The following is a 25764-nucleotide window of genomic DNA, read 5'->3' on the forward strand; positions in this document are numbered from 1 at the left end:
ATAACTAGGTATAATTTACATATCATAAAACTCACGCATTTTAAGTGTACAGTTCAATGAGTTTAGTAAGTTTATCACTATAACCCAGTTTTAGAACACTTGACATCACCCCAGTAAGATCCCTATTCTTCCTTGTGAGTTTTGAGGGTTCTTTATATGTTCTGGATACAAGTCCTTGGTTGGATATGTGATTTGCAATATTCTTCCAGATAAAGGGCTTCTTGTCAGGAGAATGAAAATTCTCTAAATGGGGGCCTGACAGTAAGCCCCAATTCTTACAAACATTTTCTGAATCCTGCAAAATGTCTCCTTTTGTTTGGTTTTAATGTGGGTAGGTGACCCATTCTGGAAGTAATAACGGTGACTGACCTGTCCTGTGATAGAGGAACTCCAAGGAAGCCTGCAGGTACCCCACCCCACTCCTGGTGGGTGGTCCGAGAGACCAAGGGGCCCCAAGGTGGTCTGCTCCATCACAGAACCATCCTGGTGCACCCAGGGTGCAGATGGGCCGGTGGGCAGAGGAGGCTCTGCAGGGTCCAGGGGCCAGGAAGGGCAGTGCTTCCTCTGATGGCTCCATCTCCAAGACTTATTTTTAATTTTGTTATTTCTTTCTTTTGTTTTACTTTTTATCGAGACATTGCAACATATTCGACAGTAGACTAGGATAACAAACCTCCAGGTGTTTCTCATCTAGCCTCATCAATTACCAACTCAATGGCCGATATTGTTTCAACTGACTCCAACCCTCCCCCTCATGGTAACCCTAAGGACTCTTAAAAACACAAATACCATTATCACTCCTAAAATATTTAACAATTACTTAATAGTGTCAAAATCTTGAGTCCTCATCTTAAGGATGCGTTAGAACCTTTCAGGCAGGCCGGCGACCGTCCGTCTAGCCCGGTGGTCCCCAAGCCCGGGGAAAGGGGAGACTCGCACTCACCCGGGAAGCCAGGAACAGAGATTCGACCCCTATTCTTTCCCGTGGTTTGCCAGTACCTGCTCGGATTGGCCAGGCGCGGAGCCGTCCGTGGGCTGCACCGACCGCAGAGGGAGGGATGAGACCGCCCAGCACAGCGCACTAGAGGGCCAGCACATTCCTGCTCTCGGACGCGAGCGCACCTCTCTCCCCAGCAGAGGCTCGGAAACCCCACGGCGGCGGGCGGGGCTGCGCTCGGGATTGTGGGTGGGGCTGGAGCAGCCGGCGCTCCGCGCGCTGCGCCCCGGTTCCGTTCCGAGTGGGCGGGCAGCGCCTGGAGCCCGGCCAGGCGAGTCTGTCTCCGCAACTGTCCCGCCGGCTCCCGACCGTCCGGCTCTGCTCGGCCTGCCCTCCGCCCCACGCCGCCCGCCCGGTCCGCGCGGAGCCTCTGCCAGAGGGCAGACCAGCCATGGGCGCCCAGCCGCGCGGAGTCCGCGTCGCGAAGCTCTTGCCGCCCTGGGCGCCGTCGCCGTTGCTGCTGCTGCTGCTGCTGCCAGGTACGGGCGCGGGGCAAGGGGGACTGGAGGGACGGGCGCCCCGCCCGAGCGGGGTCCGAAGGGGAGGCGGCCCGGAGCGCAGCGCGAGGTGGGGAGAAGGGCGCCCGTGGCTGGGGACCCGAAACCCGCGTGGACTGGCTCCGGCCCGGCGGCGAGTTAGGTGGGGGGTGCGTGTTTCCCCCTCGGCTGCCCCATCCTTGAGAGTCATTTGTGCGCCCCCGGGAGGCGCGGGGAGGGCCCGCACTGGGGCCCTTCCTTCCACAGCCCAGGGTTACAGATTCGAGTCTCGGCCATGCCCATCGTCCTGCTTGGCGCACCGGGTGATGAACTGACGCGCCCAGGCCGCGGGTTCCACTGTCTGCATCCCGCCCACCTCCTCGTTTTACGAATAGATGGGGAAGCTGAGGCCAGAGAAGGCTCAAGATTTGATCAAGGCCACCTGGGGCAGAGGGGAGTCGTTAAGGGGCGCCAGCCTCTCCTCCTTGTCCGCGCCTCTCCGCACTCCTGGTACCTCCCCGCCTTCGCCTTCTGCCCGGTCTCTAAGAGGAGCCTGTTAGGGAGAAGCCGGCCCTGACAGAAAGGCTTCTGAGTGTCCTGGGAGCGGTGGTAGATACCAAGGTACGAGGGATTTGGCAGGGCTGCAGGCGGTCCCTGCAGCTGGGCCGGTAAGTCTGTTGGGAGACCACGTTGTGACCGTGCACTCAGAGCGCTGTTCCTGCCCCGCCGGTGCTGAGGCCCCCACTACTCAGAGCGCTGAACACTCCCCACGGAGCTCCTGAATGTGGCCCCTTCTTTAATTTGGGGTGGGGGGTAAGGGGACAGTCAAAATCCCTGGAGAAGTTGGGTTGGACTTAAAGGATTCCCTTCATCCCCTCCCCCGATTTTCCCCAGATCTGTGAGAAGCAACAGACAGCTGACTCAAGATGCCTGGAGTGTGGCTTATAAACAAAGAGGGTCCCCAAGGTTTCAGAGAGGGAAGGGTCTTTGATCAGGATGAGAAGACAACATCAGCAGGAACCGTGGGTCGCACTCTGAGATCATGGGAGCCACGTAGGCACCCGCTTCTAAGATGTTTGGTGGCCAAACCCCTACAGGGTCCTGGGTGGGAAGAAGGAAAGCCCCAGTCCTAGGTTGTAGTCTCCCTCCGGCCCTGCGGTACTCCTGCCCTGGGAATGGACTGGTCATCTCTCCACTGTGGCTGTACGCAGGCAGATTGCATTTGTATCACACTGCTGCCGTGCAGTAACAAAGACGGTGAGGATGGTTCTTGAGCTCTTACCACATGCCTGCATGGAGCTAAGCACGTAACTCATAACAACCCTAAGAGGTGGATACATTTATAATCTTTCACAGATGAAGGAAATGAGGTTTAGAGAGGTTAAGCCACTTGCCTAAGCTCACACAGCTAACAAGTAGTCTGTCAGGATTTGCACCAGATCTATCCAAATTCAGAGCCCAGGCTTGTAACCATTATGCTTCTCAACGAATGTGTGTGACCTGATGGAATCCCTTCTCTCTTGGGCCTCAGTTTCCTAGTCTTTAACTTCAAGGAGCAGGACTAGTCTGAAAGTCTGGCGTTCCAGAGAGTACCCTCAGCAGATGGAGAGGAAGCTGTAGGTGGATGGTGTCCCTGGTGAGGGGAAAAGTGACTTCCCCAGGATCTGACAGGGCTACTTCCCTCAGTGGCCAGAGCCTCCGACGCCGAGCATCGTCTGTTTGAGCGGTTGTTCGAAGATTACAATGAGATCATCCGGCCAGTGGCCAACGTGTCTGACCCAGTCATCATCCAGTTTGAAGTGTCCATGTCTCAGCTGGTGAAGGTGGTGAGTGCCAGAGCCACAAGCCGTGGCCGTGGGGTATGGAGCTTCTGGAATAGCCTTTCCCAGAACCAGCCTTGTTTTTGTAATTCACCATCTACTTTAATCTCTCCTTCTAGGATGAAGTAAACCAGATCATGGAGACCAACCTGTGGCTCAAGCAAGTAAGTGACCAGACCCTGGGCACAGCTGCCCCCTGGTGGTGACTGCTTTATTTGCTGTCTGTGAACCAAGGGCCAAAACCCCTACTTCACTCCTGTGGACCCAGACTGAGGTCCACTGACTGGCTGGTCTGTCTCTACCTGGACTTGGGGTCATATGCACTGCTCTACACCCCTGTGGAAGGACTGCAGGGCCCAGCCCCTCAAGTCACAGACGATAGACTGCGTCCTGTAAAGAGAGACCTCCATGCTCAGACAAAATGGGGCTGACCCGGGCCTGGAGCCCTGGCCCTGACTCTAGGGTGGCGCCTGAGGCACCTCTTCCCCTTCCTCTTGCTAAAAACTCATCCTTAAGTCAGAATCGTATGCCGTGGATACGGCTGTTGTTGGGAGGGTGGGAGCCGGGGTTCTGGATTTTCCTGTTCAGATTGGGACCAAAGAAATGGGCTTCCACATGTTCTCCCCAGGGAGGCTTTGTGCAGACATGGACAGATAACTCACTGGCCTAAGGGTGATCCTTCCACCAGCTCAGCCAACTGGCCACTTCCTAGGAGGAAGTGGCCTTCCTTCCTAGGAGTCTGGCAAGCCAGATGGGCACGGTGCCCACTCAGCACCCTATGGCACACGTTCCCTCCAGCCACAGCCTCACCTCTGTCCCCTCAGGTGCTCAGGACTCACATCTCCCAGCCTCTGCACCCAAACACTTCCTGGGTCCTGGTGGGATCATGGCTCTTTCCCCAGACCCTTCAGAGGCCAACCCTGCCCAACCCAGAGGTGGAAGAGGGTTCTGTGTGTCATTAGTGCCGTTATTGGGGCTTAATGGCATGTCCAAGCCATTTCAGGAATGTAAACAGCAGGAGCTTAAGGCAGGGACCTGGCCCTGGCACTGGAAATGACTGGAGAAAGCCCTAGTGGTCCTGATTGATTGATGGGGGCTGGGCTTGCCCCACTCATGGGGGCAGCTAGGAGGCAGCCTGCACACCCAGCCCAGTGCTGTCCCCCCACTAGCACCCACATGAGGAATGGGCCAGTGTGGTCTGCATTGCAGAGGCGGCTCTGACGTGCAGCCGAGGTGGGGAGGTCACCAAGATGAGTGGTGTCAAAAGAAGTAAAACCGTGCTTGTCCTTCCACTGCCTCCCTCTCCCTCCTTGCCTTCTCCCCCCAGATCTGGAATGACTACAAGCTGAAGTGGGACCCCTCCGACTACAATGGAGCGGAGTTCATGCGTGTCCCTGCACAGAAGATCTGGAAGCCAGACATTGTGCTGTATAACAAGTAAGGTGCTGGGTGGCCCCCACCTCTCAGGGCTGTCAGCCTGGACCTGGGTCCTTGGCCTGCTGTGCTTTACAGCCTTGTCTTCCTGGGACCTTTTCCAAGAGAGCTCCATTCATTTGGTTCATTCCACAGGTATTTATTGATCTACTATATGCCAGGTCCTAGAGATACTGTGGCACAAGATAGATACCCTCCCCCTTGCCTCTAGGAGTTTATCAGACACACCAGGGAAGACAGGAATGAGTTACAGTATCCAAATATGCAATTACAGACCGGAGGAAGGGCAGGGAAGGAAATACATGGGGGTGGGCTTCTGTCACCAAGGCAGGACCTGATCTTCCCTGTAAGTCAGGCTGTAGCCGCGCCCCATGGCTAGACCACAGGAAAGCTTCATTCTTTTACTCACCCGACGAATGCTCCCTGCCCCTGCCTCACGCTGCACATGCGCATCTGCCCACCAGCTGCAGGAAGCTGCGCCTTTTTCTCTCTTTCAAAGGTTCTTCCTCTGCCTATCTGAATCTGCCCATTGTGGCACCTCCAAAACCTGCCTCTCTTTCCTAAGCCAATACAAACCTGACACCTTCCACATTTAACCTCTGTTATTAGACAAACATAATTTTAATTGATATTTTACAGTATGTACTAGTTTGTTCTCCAGGTATTGACAGACTTCAATTTTGTAACTGTGCTTTATCTCTGGAGTTCTAATGTCTTAAAAAACCACTGAGCATTTTTCAGCAAAACACTTCCTATAGAATTAGTCTAATCTGATTTTAAAGCATTCTGTGTTTAGGTTTGTATGCCGTATTAGTACAAATCAATATGTTTTACTGTTCGTATTGGGACTAGAGAAGCTACGTTTTTGGCTGAATCCCACTTTCTAGTCATGGGTTAAAAGAAAAGGGTTCTTTAACCACTCCAAAGATGGTCCGTGTTTTTATTTTTTAAATTTTTTTAACATCTTTATTGGAGTATAATTGCTTTACAATGGTGTGTTAGTTTCCACTTTATAACAAAGTGAATCAGCTATACATATACATATATCCCCATATCTCTTCCCTCTTGCGTCTCCCTCCCTCCCATCCTCCCTATGCCACCCCTCTAGGTGGTCACAAAGCACTGAGCTGATCTCCCTGTGCTATGCGGCTGTTTCCCACTAGCCATCGATTTTACATTTGGTAGTGTATATATGTCCATGCCACTCTCTCACTTTGTCCCAGCTTACCCTTCCCTCTCCCCATGTCCTCAAGTCCATTCTCTAGTAGGTCTGCGTCTTTATTCCCGTCCTGCCCCTAGGTTCTTCATAGCCATTTTTTTTTTAGATTCCATATATATGTGTTAGCATACGGTATTTGTTTTTCTCTTTCTGACTTACTTCACTCTGTATGACAGACTCTAGGTCTATCCACCTCACTACAAATAACTCAGTTTCATTTCTTTTTATGGCTGAGTAATATTCCATTGTATATATGTGCCACATCTTCTTTATCCATTCATCTGTCGCTGGACACTTAGGTTGCTTCCATGTCCTGGCTATTGTAAATAGAGCTGCAATGAACATTGTGGTACATGACTCTTTTTGAATTATGGTTTAAGCTACAGTAATGAAGACAGTATGGTACTGGCACAAAAACAGAAATATAGATCAATGGAACAGGATAGAAAGCCCAGAGATAAACCCACGCACATATGGTCACCTTATCTTTGATAAAGGAGGCAAGAATATACAATGGAGGAAAGACAGCCTCTTCAACAAGTGGTGCTGGGAAAACTGGACAGCTACATGTAAAAGAATGAAATTAGAACACTCCCCAACACCATTCACAAAAATAAACTCAGAATGGATTAAAGACCTAAATAGAAGGCCAGACAGTATAAAACTCTTAGAGGTCCGTGTTTTGTTTACTGCTTTCCCAAGAAAAGACAGCATTCATATATATGTTTCTTTCATGCAGCTTGTAAATTGGTCCTTAAAGAACTGGGACAGGAGATAAATTAACTGGTTTGCAGAATGTGAGCCATCCTAGAAATCTCCTGGTCCAAAGGTTCTTAAGGAGCTGAGCAGGGTGGTGAGAATTTTTGCTAAGCTAGAATTAAGAAAGTGGGCACAGATCTTAATCTTATGATTTGAATTTCATAGCTGTTTTCTTGCTGGCAGTCTTCGGTGAACAGCTGGGGTACTTTAGGGATGTGTGCTTTTAACAATACTGAGAGACATAGTGAAAAGCTTCAAATCAGATACGGAGAGGAGCAAATATCATAAGGAATTTCCTTGGAATCTGAAGCTGAAAATAAGATTTAGAGAATATCCTTCAATTCCTCTCTCCTAACCAAAACTTCAGTTTCTCTAAACCTCTGGTGAGAGTTTCTTTTCATTTCAACACACTAGAAACACTTTTTACCTCCTTATGCCAGTTTCTCCTGCCATGATTTTGTTCTTTGAAGTTCGTTCTCTAGTAGAATCCTCAGAAACTGTTCGTGGACACAATATACCCTAAGTTCTTACAAGTTCATAACTCATTGTAGCCTTTTTAGGTAATACTTTTAGGTCATCTTGCTGATATAAAATCCTTGGCTCATATTTTCCTTCCATGAAAATCTTAAAAATGCTGACTCACGTTCTGGTATGAAATGTTGCTGTCAAAAACAATCGCCAATCTAATTTTCTTTTTTTCTTGTAAAATCTGGTGACTTTGGGGAGAGAAAAGGGACTCTATTAATAAGTGCGCCAGGACTACAGATGTAAACCAGGACTGTCCTGGACGAATTGGGATGCATAGTCAGCTTGTTTACAAGGGGGTTGTTCTTTTTCTTGGGTAACCCAAAGATATTTTATCCTTTATCTTTAAAATCTAGTTGTTTTACTCTGTACCATATACATAATAAGCCTTCTTTTATTCCAGTAAATTTTTTGTGAATTAGAGTTTTTAAGATCTATTCTATTGCTTTCTCTCTCCAGGAACTCCATTTTCACATATATTTGAACTGCTTTACCTATATTCTCTCCATATTATTTTCTCTCAAATTCTTTTTCTTCGTCTCTGATTTAAAATAATTTTTTTTCTCCTTTCTGTTTTTTATTTTCATCACGATACTTTCCATGGTGTCTGCTTGTTGTTAACGTTTTAGTTTAGTCTTTATTTCTAAAATGATTTTTAAAATTTCTTTTTTCCCGTTCTTTCCTAAGTTCTGTCAGTTCTTTATTCATCTTCCTGTTGCTTACCCAGATTCTTAACTTTTCTATTTCTAATTTATGCTGCTCTTTCAAAGTTTCTAAAGATCGTTCTTTCTGTTAGCTTAATTTGTAATGTCGGATTATCAGTTTCATCTGCTCTGAGGTTATATTTTTGCGGTGTACGCTTGTCTGCTTGTAATTGTTATTCAGTTACTTTTCATAGTTTTCTTACAATATGTTAATATGGGGTTCAGTCTAATCCTTTTCTGTTGCTCTTGTTTAAATAGATGGCCTTTGCTGTACTTTTAGGACAGGTTCCCAGAGGGGATGGGAGTGGGTAAGGGTGGGTCTCTTGTGTCACCTGCTTGGGAGTTCCCTCCTCAAGTGGTTCCCTTGAAGCATTTAAATACTCTGTGTAGCCACCTCCACAGTCTGAGAGCTGCCACTTCTAGACACCCGCTTCTCTAGTTTCGCAACCATCTTCTTTTTCTTACCCTCAGTTTCCCATGCTGTTCAATTTGGAGCCTACCCTATGCAGCTTTTTTTCTGGGTGGGTCTCTGTCCTTCTGGAAGGCAGTTGGGGTGGGAGGTATTTCTGAGATCGAGCCCAGCCCAGCCTCCTCTGCAGACCTTGGTGGCTCCCCATCTTTTTGTCCTCTCCCGCAAACTGGAACCAGTGGCCCCCTCTCTGTTTCACCGTTCCCCTTGCTGAGGACGCAGTGCAGAGTGGGGTCCTCTTTTTTCAGGGGCAGATACCTCTTGGTGATTTCCGTCTGGGGCTCTCGGGACAGGAGAACTCCCCTTCCTCTTCCCTCAGCCTCCTCCACAGCAGCTAACCCCACCCGAATCCCACGCAGGTCCCGCTGGTGGTGGTGGTTCGACCCCACTCTCTCACACCTGAGGTTCTTGGAGTTCCACGTAACCTAACTTTGTTGACCACGTGGGCAGTGGGATTTTTCTTTTGCTATCTTGTTGCCCTGTTTTTCTGAGGAAGTTTGGAAAGGTTAAAGAAACGGATGCCATCGTGATCTTTCTCATACCACTCACCACCCTCGCCCCACTTCAGTTCTTACTCTTTCCTTCTATTAAAGTGATACCTCAACTAATCATTTGCACCCACCCTGCCTTTTCTTTTTTTTTTTTTTTAACCTTTATTTTATTTATTTATTTATTTATTTATGGCTGTGTTGGGTCTTCGTTTCTGTGTGAGGGCTTTCTCTAGTTGTGGCAAGTGAGGGCCACTCTTCATCGCGGTGCGCGGGCCTCTCACTATCGCGGCCTCTCCTGTTGCGGAGCACAGGCTCCAGACGCACAAGCTCAGTAATTGTGGCTCACGGGCCTAGTTGCTCCGCGGCATGTGGGATCCTCCCAGACCAGGGCTCGAACCCGTGACCCCTGCACCGGCAGGCAGACTCTCAACCACTGCGCCACCAGGGAAGCCCGCCTTTTCTTTTTTTAATCAACTCACATGGTTCAGCAACACACTGGCTGAGTGAGACCTTTCCCCCCTCTGCTGACCCTTGCTGCCAGCCATCTCTTGGGCAGCCAGTGGGGTGAGAGCTTCATTTATTTTTTTGGTCATCCGTTCAGTCAGCTAGTACTTACCGAGCACACTCTCTGTGGCTGGGGCTCTGCCAGACCCTGGTACCCAGCGAGGTCTTCATCTTCGGTCTCCTGGTGGCAGAGCTAGGCCGCTGACACCGTCAGCAAGCAGGCCTCCTGGTATGGGCAGACACAGCTGCGGGGGTCTGTAGGCAGCTGCCACAGTGACCAGGAGCCCTGGAAAATAGCAGACGTGTGCACCAGCAACCAAGGTAAGCTGATCTCCAGTGTTTGGCCTTCTGGACACACAGACTTGAGGACTCAAGTTCCGACTGGTCAAGGCTCTGCCACAAACTCTCTGTGACCCTGAGCAAGCGAGTCCTGCTCTCTGACCTTCAGTTTCCTTGTCAGTAAAATGAGGGGATCAAACTAAAGCAGGGATCATTAAGCTTTTCTGTGAAGGGCCAGGGAGTTAAGTATTTTAGGCTTTGTGGGCCTTAAGAGTCTCTGTCGCAGCTACTCAGTCCTGCCCTTGTAGCTTAAAAGTAGCTGCAGACAATAGACCACGAATGGGTATGGCTGTGTGCGCCAATAAAAATTTATGTACAGAAATAGGGGGCAGGCCAGTGGGCCATACTTTGCCCTGGACTAGTCCCTGGGCTCTGAAGGTCCATTTTGTTGCTCCAGGATGCCCTAAGGAAAGTTGTTCTGGAGGCCTCTGCCTTCCCAGGGGTCCTCTCGGCCCTCTGCGTAGTGTAGGCCAGCCTCCCAGGACTCCTTGGTGCCCAACATGGTCAAGTCCACTTGGGGCTGTGAGGGTCCCCACCCCCTCCCCACTTCTCATACCCCTCCTTTCCTCCTGGAGCTGGGAATCATCTTGTGGGGAATTGAGGGCAGAGTAGGATAAAGTGGGGCTAAGAACATATAAACACAGCAGGGCACCTTTGGGACAACCCAGCCGGCTGGAGTAAAGGCGGGTAGTGGATTTGACATCAAGTCTTCACGTGTAATGACTGTCCTGCTCGACAGACACACATGAGGGTGGGAGGGCCAGAGACCAGCAAGGAGACAGGCCCCGGACACACCCCCTCCTGTCTTCACACAGTGCTATCCAGTAACAACCAGACAGGATATCCCTAAATGTTCAGGTCTTTTTTTTTTTTTTTTTTTCTCAGCTCTTCAGGCAAATGGGTATAGTGGTTGCTCCCTTTAGAAGGACATACATGCCTTCAAATGCAGAACTCTAAGAAATCAACAGGGCTGACCCACGGAAATGTCAAAAGCTTTCATTGGGCAAGGCCATTGTCATGAGGACCGGCTGGCTTCACGCTCAGATGCGAGACTGGACAGCGTGTTGAGCTGGTCGTCAGCAAATCTTCCACTGCACAAACCAGCTGATAAATGCCAACAAGCCAATTCTAGGAATAATGTATATCTCTGCATAGAAAGGGTGCACATAGCTAAACAGAAGGGAGAAGGAACATGGGGAGAAAATGGGGAAGGATAGGGACACAGAAGGCAAAGGAACCTGTCACGCTGGGTTTGAAAGACAAGGAATCAGAAAACATGATTATTCATTCTAAAACAGTGCAGGGAGGACTGGGGAGTTTGGTGAACGGTAGAACCAGGGTCCAGAGATAGGGCCTGGTAATAGACCCATCTAACAGGCTCAGTTTAATGGCAGTGGGCTCCTACGGTGGTCTCTGCAGCCCCTTCCAGGTCCACGGTCTGGTTTGACATCCATGTGTGTACACACTTTGGGCTCCCAATGCAGACAGAATGAGGAGGCATTACCAGGGCCAAACCATAAGGACAGCAAGTGGCAAATATCCCCGAAGGTCACCTAAACACCTGCCTCCTGCTGACCACTTTCATTAATTTCTTTTATTTCTTCAATTAAAGGAGAAAAAAAATCTCTGGCATTTGGGAGTGTCTCCATAAATATCAAGTTGGGAGTTGTATGGTGTGGAATGAAACCATGACACGCCCCAGGGTGGGGGGTGATGAGCGTGTCAGATTGTTGGGGGCTGGGGGGTCCTGGGCCTCAGTATCCCCTTTGGTAAATGGGATGGTGAACTGCGAGACCTTTTACAGCACTTTGAGCTCATATTCTGCAGTTTTACAAATCGTGACTTGCCATTCACCTGCTGGCGGCGTGAGAAGCTGGACTAGGTGACCACGTGGTGATGACCTGTGTACCGCACACCTCCTCTTTGTCTCCGCAGTGCTGTTGGGGACTTCCAGGTGGACGACAAGACCAAAGCTTTACTCAAGTACACGGGGGAAGTGACTTGGATCCCCCCGGCCATCTTTAAGAGCTCGTGCAAAATCGATGTGACCTACTTCCCATTCGATTACCAGAACTGCACCATGAAGTTTGGTTCCTGGTCCTACGACAAGGCAAAAATCGACCTGGTCCTGATCGGCTCCTCCATGAACCTCAAGGACTACTGGGAGAGTGGCGAGTGGGCCATCATCAAAGCCCCCGGCTACAAACATGACATCAAGTACAACTGCTGCGAGGAGATCTACCCGGACATCACGTACTCACTGTACATCCGGCGCCTGCCCCTGTTCTACACCATCAACCTCATCATCCCCTGCCTGCTCATCTCCTTCCTGACTGTTCTTGTCTTCTACCTGCCCTCCGACTGTGGCGAGAAGGTGACCCTCTGCATCTCAGTCCTCCTCTCCTTGACTGTGTTTCTCCTGGTGATCACTGAGACCATCCCGTCCACCTCTCTGGTGATTCCCCTGATCGGCGAGTACCTCCTGTTCACCATGATTTTTGTAACCTTGTCCATCGTCATCACCGTCTTCGTGCTCAACGTGCACTACAGGACCCCCACCACGCACACGATGCCCATGTGGGTGAAGACCATATTCTTGAACTTTCTTCCCAGGGTCATGTTCATGACCAGGCCGGCAAGCAACGAGGGTAACACTCAGAGGCCAAGACCCTTCAATAGCGCTGAGCTCTCAAACCTGAATTGCTTCAGCCACATAGAGTCCAAGAGCTGCAAAGAAGGCTACCCCTGCCAGGACGGGCTGTGTGACTACTGCCACCACCGCATGGTAAAAATCCCAAATTTCAGTGCCAATCTTACGAGAAGTTCCAGTTCTGAATCTGTCAATGCCATGCTCTCCCTCTCTGCTCTGTCACCGGAAATCAAAGAAGCTATCCAAAGTGTCAAGTATATTGCTGAAAATATGAAAGCACAAAATGAAGCCAAAGAGGTAAGGATAGGTCTGTTATTACATTGGTCATTCATTCATTCAACAAACATTTTATTGGTTCCTTGTGGGCAAGGCTTAGGGTGGGGTTAAGGAATTAGACTGGCATCAGTGGCTTGTGTTCAGACCAGCTCCTCATTTACCAGTTATTTATCCTTGGATACACCGCCTCACCTCTGTGAGCCTGTCTTTTCATCTGTAAAATGGGATGATAAAGGTTGTGAGTATGTGGTGCCCTGCATTTAGCTGCTGGGCTGCCAGCAGTTTGGGCCATTGGAACACCTGATGCTGAGTGAGTGGATTAGGAGGTAGGCTGGAAGAGGGCATGAGGCCAGATGATCTCCAATTAGTATTGATGTGCTGAGCTGACATTTTAAACTTTACTAATTGTGTCTCCCTACTCCCCTTTAAGAGTAATTTACATAAAGTACACACCTCTTAAGTCTACATCTCAGTGAATTTTTACATTATGTGTACACCCATGTAAACATGATCTAGGTAAAGATACAGAACATTTCCAGTGCCCCAGACAGTTCCCTTGTGCCCCTCCCCAGTCAGTAACCTCCTCCCTCCCTCCTCAGTAACCACTGATCCCGACCTCTTTTATGTTAATTAATTTTACCTATTCTTGAACTTCATATAAGTGGAATCGCATAGTATAAACTTTCATATCTGACTTCTTTCATTCAGCAAAGTGTACAAAGATGTCTGAGGTTTATCCTTTTGGTTTATTATTGGTTCGTAAGATTCTACAGTATGACAACACCACCTTCTGTTTATTCATTCTACAGTTGTTGGACATTTGGTTATTTCCAGTTTGGAGGCGATATGAATAAAGCTGCTATAAATTTATACATATCTTTTGGTGAATATATACACTCGTTTCTCCTGGCTACATTCCTAGGGGTGGAATTGCTGGATCATTGGAGAGGTGTGTTTTTCACTTTAGTGGACACTGTCAGGTTTCCGAAGGGTTGAGCCGATTGACACACCCCCTGGCAATGTTTGAGAGTCCCAGCTGCTGCCCATGCTCGCCGCCAAACGGGGGTGAAGTGGCCTTTCTTGTCCCTGTGGAGTAATGATTAGGGCTCTTTTTCATATGCTTATTGGCCATTTGGATATCTTCTTTTGTGAAATATCTATTCACACTCTTGCCCATCTTTTTTTAATTGGGTGAACTTCTATTTCCTTCAAAAATCTTATGCTAGAGCTTTTTTCCCCTGCGGACTCTACCCGGGCTGCAGTGTCCCAGCCAAGCTCCGGACACGTGCTGAGGGGCCAGCTGTGGACTTTGGGAAGATGCAGCTCCAGGATGACTTGAAAGTAGGGCATCCTTGGCCCTCCTGAAGAGAGGAAATTAGTGGCAGATGGACAGTCTGTATGGAGTTATCAGATGCCTTTACCTGAGTGAGAAACCTTCCTCCACTGGGACCTCAGATGTCTGACAGCCCTTTGTGACACCAAGATAAGTAATCCAATTACACGGACTTCCCTGGTGGTGCAGTGGTTGGGAGTCCACCTGCCAATGCAGGGGACACGGGTTCGATCCCTGGTCCAGGAGGATCCCACATGCCGTGGAGCAACTGGGCCCGTGAGCCACAACTACTGAGCCTGCGCTCTAGAGCCTGCAAGCCACAACTACTGAGCCCACGTGCTGCAACTACTGAAGTCCAGCGCCTAGAGCCTGTGCTCCGCAACAAGAGAAGCCACTGCAATGAGAAGCCCCTGCTCGCCGCAACTAGAGAAAGCCCGCACGCAGCAACAAAGACCCAACACAGCTAAAAATAATGAATAAATAAATTAAAAATAAAAGCCAATTACAGGGCCCTTACAGAGGGCAGGTAAGGGGGAAATTGATACTACTGTTTCATAAGTGTGGAAAAAGATTATTTGTGGCAATCTTTAATTCACCACAAGCATATATGTGTGTGTGTGTGTATATATATATAAATGTTTATGTTTATAGGAAATCCTTAAAATATACAAATGGTTGATAGTGGTTGCCTTTATGTAAGGGAGTAGTGGTTGGGGAAAACTCTTTGTTGTGTGCTTTGAATTTTATTATATGTATTCCTTATTCCAAAACTTTTTTTTTTAATTTATTCATTTATTTTTGCCCTCGCCGCTACATGGCTTGTGGGATCTCCCTGACCAGGAATTGAATCCAGGACCCCTGCAGTGGAAGTGTGGAGTCCTAACCACTGGACCACCAGGGAATTCCCCCAAAACCCTTTTTTAAGCCCACTTCCCCTCCCTTGCCACTGCTGAAAAAGAACCACTGGTTAACAGTTTTCTGTTTTTAAATAGCCTAAAGTATTGAAATGGCCTGGTTCCAGGGCATTAAATCTATTTAAAAAGTAGATGGTGGACTGCCAGGAGATTCTGAGACCACAGCTTTGCTGAAGGCAATCCAGTATAATGCTTTAAAGCTCTGGGTTTGGATTTATTTAGAACTGGAGTTCAAATCCTGGCTTTGTCACTCTTTAGCTATATGACCTTAGGCAGGCTTTCTTAATCTCTTACGTAAAACAAGAGTAATGGTACTTTACTCTCAGAATTATAATGCATTATCAGCTACTTTGTGGTGTCAAAATATATGTCCTCAATCAATATGACTCTTCTGCTTAAAACTTTTAAAGGTATTCATTATTAGCTCAAATGTAGGCTGTATCCTGGTGTTTAAAGCCTTATTCCAAACTTGTCACTTAGACATTTCAAAGTCTCAGCAGAAATACTTGCTTCGTAGCCTCTTTATCATCCCTGGTGTACCACACCCACTGCCAAGAAACCCAAATGTGAATAGAGCTCTTGATCCATCTCTTCTCATAGCCAGGCCCACCTTGAGGCCAGACTCCTTGTCCAATCTTCATCAGACTGGGATCCTCAAGAGCTGGTAATTTGTCTTATCCATCATTATATACCCACCCTTGTACACTGTCTTTCATGAAATTGGCATTTGATGACTGAAATCTTGTATCAATTTGGTTTCCAATGTGTCTTTTTGCTGTTGACCCACTAAGCAGATCCTCAATAAATAATTACTCAATTGAAAAAAAAAAATCTTATGCTAGAACTAGTGATAGGTATTAATAATGGGGAAGCTTTACACTTATGTGTTTGGCTGCTCCCACTCTGCTTACCCCCAAGGTTACCAGAATCATGTTCAATAATTTTTTAAGAAGCTCTGCTTTAAAATTAACTGGTTCTGCTTTAAGTTGATTATTAGCAAAGAGCTAATTACCAGATAATTTCAGCTCCTGATGCACTGTATGTAGGTAATTAATGTTGGTAGGGAATGTCTGGAGCCTCTTTTATTCAGCTGTGAATGGCATATTAAAGTAGATGAGACAGGAGGGAGATAGCAACAGTGGCCCTGTGTCCTCACCCCACCCATCTGAGCAACTCTGAGCCCGTCTTGTGACTGTAACAATGCAAAACCTCCCACTGATGCCAGAAATTTAGCCAAAAAGTCAGGCCCTCCTTTAAATTCAGTTGAAGCAGTTGGTTGTTTTTTTTTTTTAGTCTTTATTGAATTTGTTACAACATTGCTTCTGTTTTATGTTTTGGTTTTTTGGCCCTATGGCACGTGGGATCTTAGCTCCGGGACCAGGGATCGAACCCGCACCCCCTGCATTGGAAGGCGAAGTCTTAACCACTGGACCACCAGGAAGTCCCTGAAGCAGTTGTTGGACATTAAGTACATGATTAGAGAATCTCATTTGTCTAACGCTAATCACTTTTGCAGATATTCTCTACCCTTTCTTTATCCACTTTTAAAATAATCACTTCTTTTGAGTGATAATTTACTAAAGATTGAGATCTAAGTACCCATCGTCTTTGTCAGGCTATTAGAAACTACCTTTATTCCAAAAATTATTTACTAGGAACCATACAAGGTGTTAGAGTTTTACGAGGGTTTTAGTTAGTGTTAGAGTTTCCACAAGACGTGTGATGGAGGCAGACAGTAAAAAAAAAAAATGTTACTGAAAGGGAAGTCATAGCTGAAATGCCAGGAAGGTAAATTAGTGAAATAGCCTGAATGTGGCCAGCTAGAGGCACATGGTTCATCTCAAGGGGTAGCCACTGCTCACCTCTGGTCTTCTGTTACCACAGGTGAATGTGGTCCCATTGTTTTTCCAGAGAAAGCAGAAATCTGGACCACCGTCCAGTGGGTTGCAACCTGTTTATGAAAGGGTGGCAAGCGTTAGAATAAAGATGCCTACTCAGTGCTCTGAGGAGAGTCGGGCTGTCTGAAGGATGCCTTCTTTCTCTCTTACTGTGTGACGGACAGGCTGCTGTTTACATAGAGTTTTCTAGAGGTATTTTAATTTCCTAATTCCCTGGCTCCAACTTGGTTGGTTTTAACTGTCCTGGGCTCCTAGGAACTTGGAATGAACAGGCTTAGTTCTCCCAGAGCCATCTCCTGAGGGTGCTGAGAGCCTGTGAATGACTGTCCCTGGACACGCCAGGTCCCAAAGGGACAGGAGTGTCATCGTGTCACCTGCCTTGGCTGTTCTCTTTTCAAGTTGTTTGTGTTGGTCACCCCTACTTGCTCACACTTGTGAGGTGTTTAATACTCTAAATTCAGAGTTAGGGCTAGGAGTGGGTTACAAGTTAGAAAACTAGTTAGGGAGCTTGTGGTCTCATGTTAATACTCTCCGTTTTACGGTTTTGACGGCTGATCATTTGGTTCCACTGTGTGAGTTATTGAGGTCTTGGAGGTGTGCATAGATCAGAGCCATGATCTTCTGAGCTAATAACCCTGATACAACTTGTTTTGTTTGGTTCAGATATAGATACAGAGATACATCTATATATCTATATGTATGTATATCTGTTCATTCATTCCAACTAGAGTCGGACTTCTGATCAATGATTTATTTACATGTGTTGTAATTACTGTTTTCTAGGGTTACATTTTGGCCATCTTATTTCATGTTTTCCATTTACTTTTTTTTTGCCTCAGTTCTTGCTGTTTACTAGAAAGTTTGAATATTTTTTGCTGGTTGAAAGTCATGTGTTTTTATTTTTATTCTTCTACTAGCTCTTCCTAACTGATTTAAACCCATGCTCAAGTTCTGTTTTCCATATCAATCGGTCTCTTACATTTTTAAGTATCTGTATTTTGCCCCCACCCCACTGTCCTTCCCCTCTGATCTTCCTCACTGCTTTGGTTACCTGGGTGTTACTAGAGCTTTAGTTCTGGTTTTTCATGAATGTATGTTTTGGTTTTTGACCTTCCTTTTTTTTTTTTTAGTCTGTAGTCACCCCTCACATCTATCTTATGGTGTCCTCCTGGATTTATTTCTTTGTGTTGGCATGCCTTCTCAAGAGTGTTTATGGATAAACCTTTTGGGGCCTGTAGGCTTAAAAATGTATTGTGGGGCTTCCCTGGTGGCGCAGTGGTTAAGAATCTGCCTGCCAATGCAGGGGACATGGGTTCGAGCCCTCGTCCAGGAAGATCCCACACGCTGCGGAGCAACTAAGCCCTTGCGCCACAACTACTGAGCTTGTGCTGCAGAGCCCACGAGCCACAACTACTGAGCCCAAGCGCCTAGAGCCCGTGCTCTGCAACAAGAGAAGCCACCGCAATGAGAAGCCCGTGCACCGCAACGAAGAGTAGACCCCGCTCACCGCAACTAGAGAAAGCCCACATGCAGCAAGGAAGATCCAACACAGCCAAAAATAAATAAAATTTTAAAAAAAACTGTATTGTGCCCTCCCTTTTAAGTGCGAGTTTAGCTGGATAGGAAATTCTAGGGTTGAAGTTCTTTTCCTTAAATACTTAAATAACACTCCATGGCCTTTTTGCCTCAGTGTCGTTTCTGAAAAAGTTTTAAGTTAATCTGAATGTTGTTCCTTTGCAAGTAATCTATCTAGAAGCTATTAGAATTTTCTGTTTGTAGAGAAATCAAATGACACCAAACACAATGTTGTTGGTGTGGGTCTCTCCTAGTCTGTTTGGCATTCCTGTGAGCCATTTAATTCCAAGGTTTTTCATCTCGCTTTAACTCTGGGGAAGTCAACGTTATTTCTGTAAAGATCTCCTGTTCACCCTTCTTTTCTCTTTCCCTGAACTGTTGTTGTACAGATGGGATACCTCTGCTCCCAGCTTCTCCATCTCCTAGCTTTTCTTTTACATCGCTGCCCCAGGTGAGGTCCTTACTCTCCTCCCTGTTTCTTTCCGGGGCTGTATTTACCCTTGCCATTCATTTACCCTTGCCATTCATACTCTTGAGTTCTTTACTGCGACTTGCCTGTTGTTCACACTTGTATTTCCACTTGATTCTTCTATAACACTGCTTGTTCCTAACTTCGTGTTTCCAATGTTCTCTCCTATCCAGTGACTATCTGGATAGTCTCAAAAGACTATCTTGTTTAGTTTAAATCCTTAACCTACCTGTTCCATGAATTTTCTTTCAAATACCTAAGTTTGTGTATTGGGGGCCTGTAAACTCACCGTTTCTGGGGGTGTCAGCCATCCTTACCGAACTGTGTTTGAGGGGCCCAAACCCAGGCTTCCCAAGGCAGAGGACCCACATGGCCACAAACTGGGCTAGACGCCCCCTTCAGGGGCGTTTCCTCCCCTCCAGGTGACCTTGTCCCTGAGGATCTCCTTCACGTCCCTTTCACTCAACTGCAGTTGTGCATCTTTGATGTGGGGAGCGAGGCGGGAAGCCTCAGGCCCCACCAGTCAGTGGGCACCTTCTCTGCCCTGCTCTTCCCCTCAGCCAGGCCCTACTTTGCTGACAAGTGGCGCTGCCTTTATCTCTGGGCTGGGAGTGGCAGGCTGGAAAGGTTGGGGGAGAGAAGAGCACAACCAAGCCTTTCCCAGTCCTTCCCTCCACCGAGACCCTCCTCTTCCAACCCCACGCTCACACTCAGCAGGCCACACCTGCCCAGGTTTCTGATAGTCTTTAAGGCACAGTCTCCTCTTGTTTCTGGGACATCTCCAGGGTTGGGCTGGGAGACAGAGCCAGGGGCTTGGGCTAGTTCACCATTCTGCCTAACACTCATCTACCTGTTCACGCATCATTAGTGCCAAAGTTTCCAGAGAATGACCAGTATCGTGCCTTAAAGACTCAGAGTTAGTTAGACAAAATTAAGTTTCACCCAGCTCTATTTGCAGCACTGTTTGTATTCATGTGTAAAACCCAAGTCCCCTCTTTCTTCAGGCTAAACCATGTGAAGTGCTCTCAGAGGGAGATTTATACTTGGTTAATGGTCATTATTAAAATCAGCATTAATATCAGTAGGTATTATTCATTAAGGACCCTGTGCCAGGCACATACTTCATTTAATCCTCATAACAACTCTCTGAAGTAGGTACTGTTCTTATCCCCGATTTACCAATGAGGAAATTGAGGCTGAGAGAGGTCACAAAATTTACCCAGATTCTCACGCCTAGAAAGGAGCAGAGCTGGGATTATAACAAGTCTTGGTTTTCCCACCCCACTGCCTCCTAGGCCCTAGGAGGTTTAGCCAGTAGGGGGTCGGCAGGAATCACAGGGTCTATTGTATATTGGAATCTTTTACACCCAAAGTCTTAGGAATTCAAATAAAGTAACCAGTGGCAAATAGGGCATTATAGCTCTAATCCACTGACTTCTCAGTGTCATGGGGGGGACACATTCACTCAAGCTCATAATGGTGAAATAAAATCCTTGTCTCCCAGCTCCATTTCAGTGCACTTAATTAAATTACTAAATCACATGCTGCCTCTTTATTATGTGATTATTTCTTCAAAATCAGTTGATTCATGGGTTCTCTTTTTCTCAATCCAATTATGGTTTCCTTTCTGAGTTGTCTAGGAGTATAATTAATGTGCGGTTCTCCTTCCTGTTTCAAGCCTAAATTGAAGCTGTCTTATATACAATTAGTCTTGCTCTTTCTTCCATCTTTTACTTTATGGTCAGAATTTATTTCTGATTTTGAACCTGTTCTGTAACTGTATAGAATTCCATGATACTTTGGCCTTCTAATTGAAGATGATATTTGGCTAGTTGGGCATTGTGGAGAGGGGGTGGTGGGAGAGGAAGAGTGATGATGGGCTTGCCCTGATGTGCTTATTTCATTTTTGAAACAGACGTTAGAAGGAAATTAGTATCTAAAACTGGAGAAGAGCTAGTACTTGAATTATGTTGGATTGTATTAGCTATTCTAACAAAGGCCCAGAATCCTCCTGCAGAGGTGTAAATCAAGTAACTGGTTTTAACTAACTTTATAAATTGGAATTCAATTTGGGGGGAAAAAAAGGGTTACATAGATGTTAAGAAATTCCTGATTTAAAACAGATTTAATATGACAGATATTTTATTCCTGTTTCTCTAGTGCATAAAGAGAAACTTGAGAATGGTAGATTTCCTCAGACTACATCAGTTAGAAAAAAAAGGTTTCTTGCATTTTGGCAAGCAGAATGGCTTCTTCTACTGAAACACATTTATTAAATATTCAATATTGAAAAGGTGTTCACTTTGCCTTTTCCTTCCTGCTTTATTTTTTCCTCTTTCATGATTTTTGTTTTTGTCTTTCAGATTCAAGACGACTGGAAGTATGTTGCCATGGTGATTGATCGTATATTTCTGTGGGTTTTCATTCTGGTGTGCATTTTAGGGACAGCAGGATTGTTTCTGCAACCTTTGATGGCCAGGGATGATGCATAAGCACTAAACTGTGTGTTACTTACGAGGTTACTTATGTGTGTTGGGGGAGAGGGGGCTCACTGTTTTTTTAATTTTATTTTTTGTTGTGGTAAAATACACTTAGCATAAAATTTATCATCTTAACCATGTTTAAGTGCACAGTTCAGTGGTATTAAATATATTCACATTGTTGTGTAACCATCACCACCATCCATCCCTATAACTCTTCATCTTGTAAAACTATAGACCAGTTAAACAGTAACTCCCCATTCTCCCCTCCCACCAGCAACCATCATTACACTTTGTCTTTATGACTTCGACTACTCTAAGTACCTCATATAAGTGGAATCATACAGTATTTGTCTTTTTGTGACTGGCCTATTTCACTTCACAGAATGTCCCTAAGGTTCATCCATGTTGTAGCATGTTGCAGAACTTCCTTACTTTTTAAGGCTGAATAATAGTCAATTTTAAGTATATACATTTTGCTTATCCATTTATCTGTTGATGGACACTTGGGTTGCTCCCATGTTTTAGCTGTTGTGGATAATGCTGCTACGAACATGGGTGTACTCTCTCCGATATCTTGCTTTCAGTTCCTTTGGGGATATACCCAGAAGTGGAATTGCTCGATCATATGGCAATTCTATTTTTAATTTTTTGAGGAACTGCCATACTGTTTTCTACCATGGCTATACCATTTTATATTCCCACCAACAATGCACAAGGGTTCCAGTTTCTCCACATCCTCATCATACTTGTTGTTTTGTTTTTTTGATAATAGCAAACCTATTGGTTGTGAGTCAGTATCTCATTGTAGTTTTGATTTCATTTCTCTAATGATTAGTGATTTTGAGCATTTTTTCACGTGCTTATTGGCCATTTGTATATCTTCTTTGGAGAAATGTCTATTCAAGATCTTTGTCCATTTTTGAATTGTGCTTTTTTTTTTATTGTTAAGTTTTAGGAGGTCGCTATGTATTCTAGATATTAATCCTTTATCAGATGATATATGATTTGCAAATATTTTCTCCCATTCTGTGGGTTGCCTTTTTACTGTCGATAGTGTCTTTTGATGCACAAAATTTTTTAATTTTCATGAAGTCCAATCTGTCTGCTTTTTCTTTCATTACCTGTGCTTTTTGTGTCATATCCAAGAAATCATTGCCAAATCCAATGTCATAAAGCATTTGTCCTGTTTTCTTCTAAGAGTTTTATTGTTTTAGGTCTTACATTTAAGCTTTTTCTTAATAGAGCTTCATACCAATCATCACTTCCTATCATCAAGCTACTGGCTTTGCTTTTGACATTTCAAGGTTTACTTATTATCCAGTTGTCTTGACTTTTGTTTAAAAAAAAAAAAGATTCATGCAAGAAAAATGTCAAGAGAATTATGGCTAAATGAATATTTAACCAGCCTTTTGGGTAAGGTAATGTCAGAATATAATTCTTCTACAGTGATAAGTAGCATGCTGTGCTATGGACCATGTAAAAATGGACTAAATATGAAAACTGTTTTTTTTTTAGTGGTCGAGATGTAACTGGATTAAAAAAAAAACCTTACTGTTCAGAAATGCGAAAAATCGTTTTGTTCAGTATCACAACAGATTACCCAATGGTTTTCCTATTTAACTCACAATCTCCTTGCAGTTTATACTATTTCAGTAAGATCTCACTACTGTCATTTCTTACCATGCACCTTTTTTTTTTTTTTTTACTGTTTTTCAAGAGTCTAAGGACCATGCCCTCATTGTAGATGGCCTCAATTATTTATCTTGCATAATTCTAAATTATTATACTATGAGAAATTATGCCTAGTCACACAGTCATTGTTAATGAACCTTTAGAATGGGGTTTCTCAACCCTAGCACTAGTAACATTGTGGGCCAGATAATTCCGTGTTGGGGGGATGGGGGTCTGTCCTGTATGTTGTAGGATCTTTAGCAGCACCCTGGTCCCTACCCACTAGATGCCAGTAACATACCCCCATCCCTTGCCAGGTGTAATGACCAAAAGTATCCCCTCAGGGGCAAAACTGCCCCTGGTTGAGAACCATTGCTTTAGACACATTATTAAGGAGAGAGTATCCCATACTCCACTTCTGAATCTGAATAACCACTGGCAAGAGATGATGATTCACAGAGACCATTTTAATCTTCTCATTAGTCATTATGATGTTTTTCCTATGCAAAAATAAAACTGACAAAATTGCAGCCCACTGTGACTCATGTTTCAATAAGCCAAAAGAAGATTTCTATAAAATGTATTTACATCTAAAATTTTTTTTAATTAATTAATTAATTTATTTATTTATTTATTTATGGCTGTGTTGGGTCTTCGCTTCTGTGTGAGGGCTTTCTCTAGTTGCGGCAAGTGGGGGCCACTCTTCATCGCGGTGCGCAGGCCTCTCACTATCGTGGCCTCTCCCGCTGCGGAGCACAGGCTCCAGACGCGCAGGCTCAGCAATTGTGGCTCACGGGCTTAGTCGCTCCGCGGCATGTGGGATCTTCCCAGACCAGGGCTCGAACCCGTGTCCCCTGCATTGGCAGGCAGATTCTCAACCACTGCGCCACCAGGGAAGCCCTACATGTAAAATTTTAAAGTAATAGTAGTGGAGATATAATAAGAGGGATCGGGGATATATACATGCTATGACAGCCAACTGGCAATTTAAACTCATCGAACGAGGAGAGTTTCACTCACTAAATAGCATTAAACACCTGCCTAAAATAAAAGGCAAATTAGACAGAATACCTTCTGCCTTCCAAAGAGTGTTGAACTTAGACCTGTTACTTACTATAAATAAATAAGGCATCTGTTCTCTCAAGAGCTAAGAGTTCGAAATCGAATACAAGGTTTCTGTCAGTATTTTCTTCCTGGTCATAGCTGAGTCAGGGACATTAGAGATGAAATTTTTTTCTGTTTTTGTTTTTTTATTTTTTTGAATTTTATTTTATTTTTTTATACAGCAGGTTCTTATTAGTCATCAATTTTATACACATCAGTGTATACATGTCAATCCCAATCGCCCAAATCATCGCACCACCACCCCCACCTGCCACTGCTTTCCCCACTTGGTGTCCATACGTTTGTTCTCTACATCTGTGTCTCAATTTCTGCCCTGCAAACCAGTTCATCTGTACCATTTTTCTAGGTTCCACATATATGCGTTAATATGCGACATTTGTTTTTCTCTTTCTGACTTACTTCACTCTGTATGACAGTAGAGATGAAATTTTAACTTGTCTACCTGTGATACATGATACTGTATTGAATAAGTAAGTAGTAATAGGCTAAGACCAGATTACATCTAAAGGCCCTTGCAACACTAATATTCTAGTACTGTAATTGTTGGAATGAAAGAGATAAAATTGAAACATCACAGGTATGTAACAATGTACTTATACATAATTACAATACCACCTTTAATCTTAGAAGATGGTTTTCTCACAGAACAATTTAGTAGTATCCACAGACGTGTTCTTAAAATGGGATTCACTTAGTTGTCATGGACACTTCTAAGATCAAAGATAAAAAGATGCTACCAGAATTTATATAGAAGGTGGTTCTATTAATTGTGGGAAAAAGTGGACAAAAGGATTGAAATGAATGTTAAGGATATGCTACTGCATGTCGACACGAGTTATCTATTGTATGATTTCACGATGGAAGGTAGGCTGTAAAAATAGTTAATAATTATTCAGTTTATGCATCTACAAAATAAAGTAAGCCTTAAAGGAGTTCCAATTCCCATTTTTCATTTTTTAAAAATGTTGGTTATAGAAAAGCAGCATCACATTCAATCATTATCATACCAAGTAGTCAGCTTATTTAGTACAGCAATATATTATACTTAAGATTAGCTCTTACCCAATGAATACAGGAGAGAATTTTAAAATGTGTACCTTTACCAAATGAAATCAGTCTTCAAATACAACAGGAATTTTCTAGCACAGTCAAAAGATGAACTTAACTGTTGATTACAAAGCAGAATTATTTGACAGGATATAAACATTAGATTTTTACTAGTACAGTTTAGATAATATTTTGTGCTGCTATTTTTAAAAGATCATATGTTATTCAGCCAGTTATTACTTCAGTCATGCAGGTAGATGTTCTAATGGGCAATCTATTACGATAAACTGATGTTAGTGTCTGTTAATCTGTTGAAGCTTGCATCAAATTTTAAACACAATTTACATTTTCATAATTTTATAGGCGCCATAAGAGATATGTGCCTTTTAACTAAATTCCTACTACAGCCCCTAGGGAAGTGTCACTTATTTGTGTTTCCAATATGAATTGGTACTATTATATTTGCCCATTTATAGATAACTGGAACAAAAAGCCCAAGAGATCCAACAATTGAAACCAGAAGAAAAGTCCACAGAAACATCCGATCAAGAACCTGGGCTATGAATTTCCAATCTTCAACAACCTG

At 45.0% G+C, this 25764-nt stretch overlaps 2 protein-coding genes across 11 annotated transcripts in view; one reads left to right on the plus strand and one right to left on the minus strand.

Annotated features, from left to right (window-relative positions):
- Positions 1-1360: 1360 nt before the first annotated feature.
- Positions 1361-25761, plus strand: CHRNA3 (cholinergic receptor nicotinic alpha 3 subunit). Of its 3 annotated transcripts, XM_082386993.1 has the most exons (7): positions 1376-1476; positions 3145-3299; positions 3413-3457; positions 4621-4730; positions 11673-12684; positions 21216-21232; positions 25655-25761. In XM_082386993.1, exons 1-7 carry the CDS (start codon positions 1389-1391, stop codon positions 25656-25658), a joined length of 1431 nt encoding a protein of 476 aa, XP_082243119.1. In that variant the 5' UTR covers positions 1376-1388; the 3' UTR covers positions 25659-25761. The 3 variants fall into 3 exon arrangements, with proteins under 3 accessions (XP_082243118.1, XP_082243119.1, XP_082243117.1); XM_082386992.1 differs by lacking the exon at positions 25655-25761 and having other exon boundaries at positions 1361-1476; positions 3160-3299; positions 21216-23512; XM_082386991.1 differs by lacking the exon at positions 25655-25761 and having other exon boundaries at positions 21216-23512.
- The window catches only part of CHRNA5 (cholinergic receptor nicotinic alpha 5 subunit), a 63846-nt gene continuing 51472 nt past the window's right edge, over positions 13391-25764 (minus strand). For 5 of the 8 annotated variants that reach the window (XM_082387007.1, XM_082387015.1, XM_082387014.1 and 2 more), the window contains one exon: positions 23607-25761. In XM_082387007.1, coding sequence (XP_082243133.1) covers positions 25600-25761 — 162 coding nt within the window. In that variant the 3' untranslated portion in view covers positions 23607-25599. Of the gene's footprint in view, positions 16862-23606; positions 25762-25764 lie in introns of those variants that run through there. The other 3 variants (XR_014243140.1, XR_014243141.1, XM_082387016.1) reach the window with 3 other exon arrangements.

Source organism: Balaenoptera borealis (assembly GCF_965194805.1).
Source record: "Balaenoptera borealis genome assembly, chromosome: 3".
Taxonomy (NCBI): domain Eukaryota; kingdom Metazoa; phylum Chordata; class Mammalia; order Artiodactyla; family Balaenopteridae; genus Balaenoptera; species Balaenoptera borealis.

Coding starts and splice junctions, on each gene's coding strand:
- CHRNA3 (XM_082386991.1), top strand. CDS start 1,389: ATGGGCGCCCAGCCGCGCGGAGTCCGCGTCGCGAAGCTCTTGCCGCCC. Junction 1,477..3,144: donor GCTGCTGCTGCTGCTGCCAG/GTACGGGCGCGG, acceptor AGGATCTGACAG/GGCTACTTCCCTCAGTGGCC. Junction 12,685..21,215: donor CACAAAATGAAGCCAAAGAG/GTAAGGATAGGT, acceptor TTTGTCTTTCAG/ATTCAAGACGACTGGAAGTA.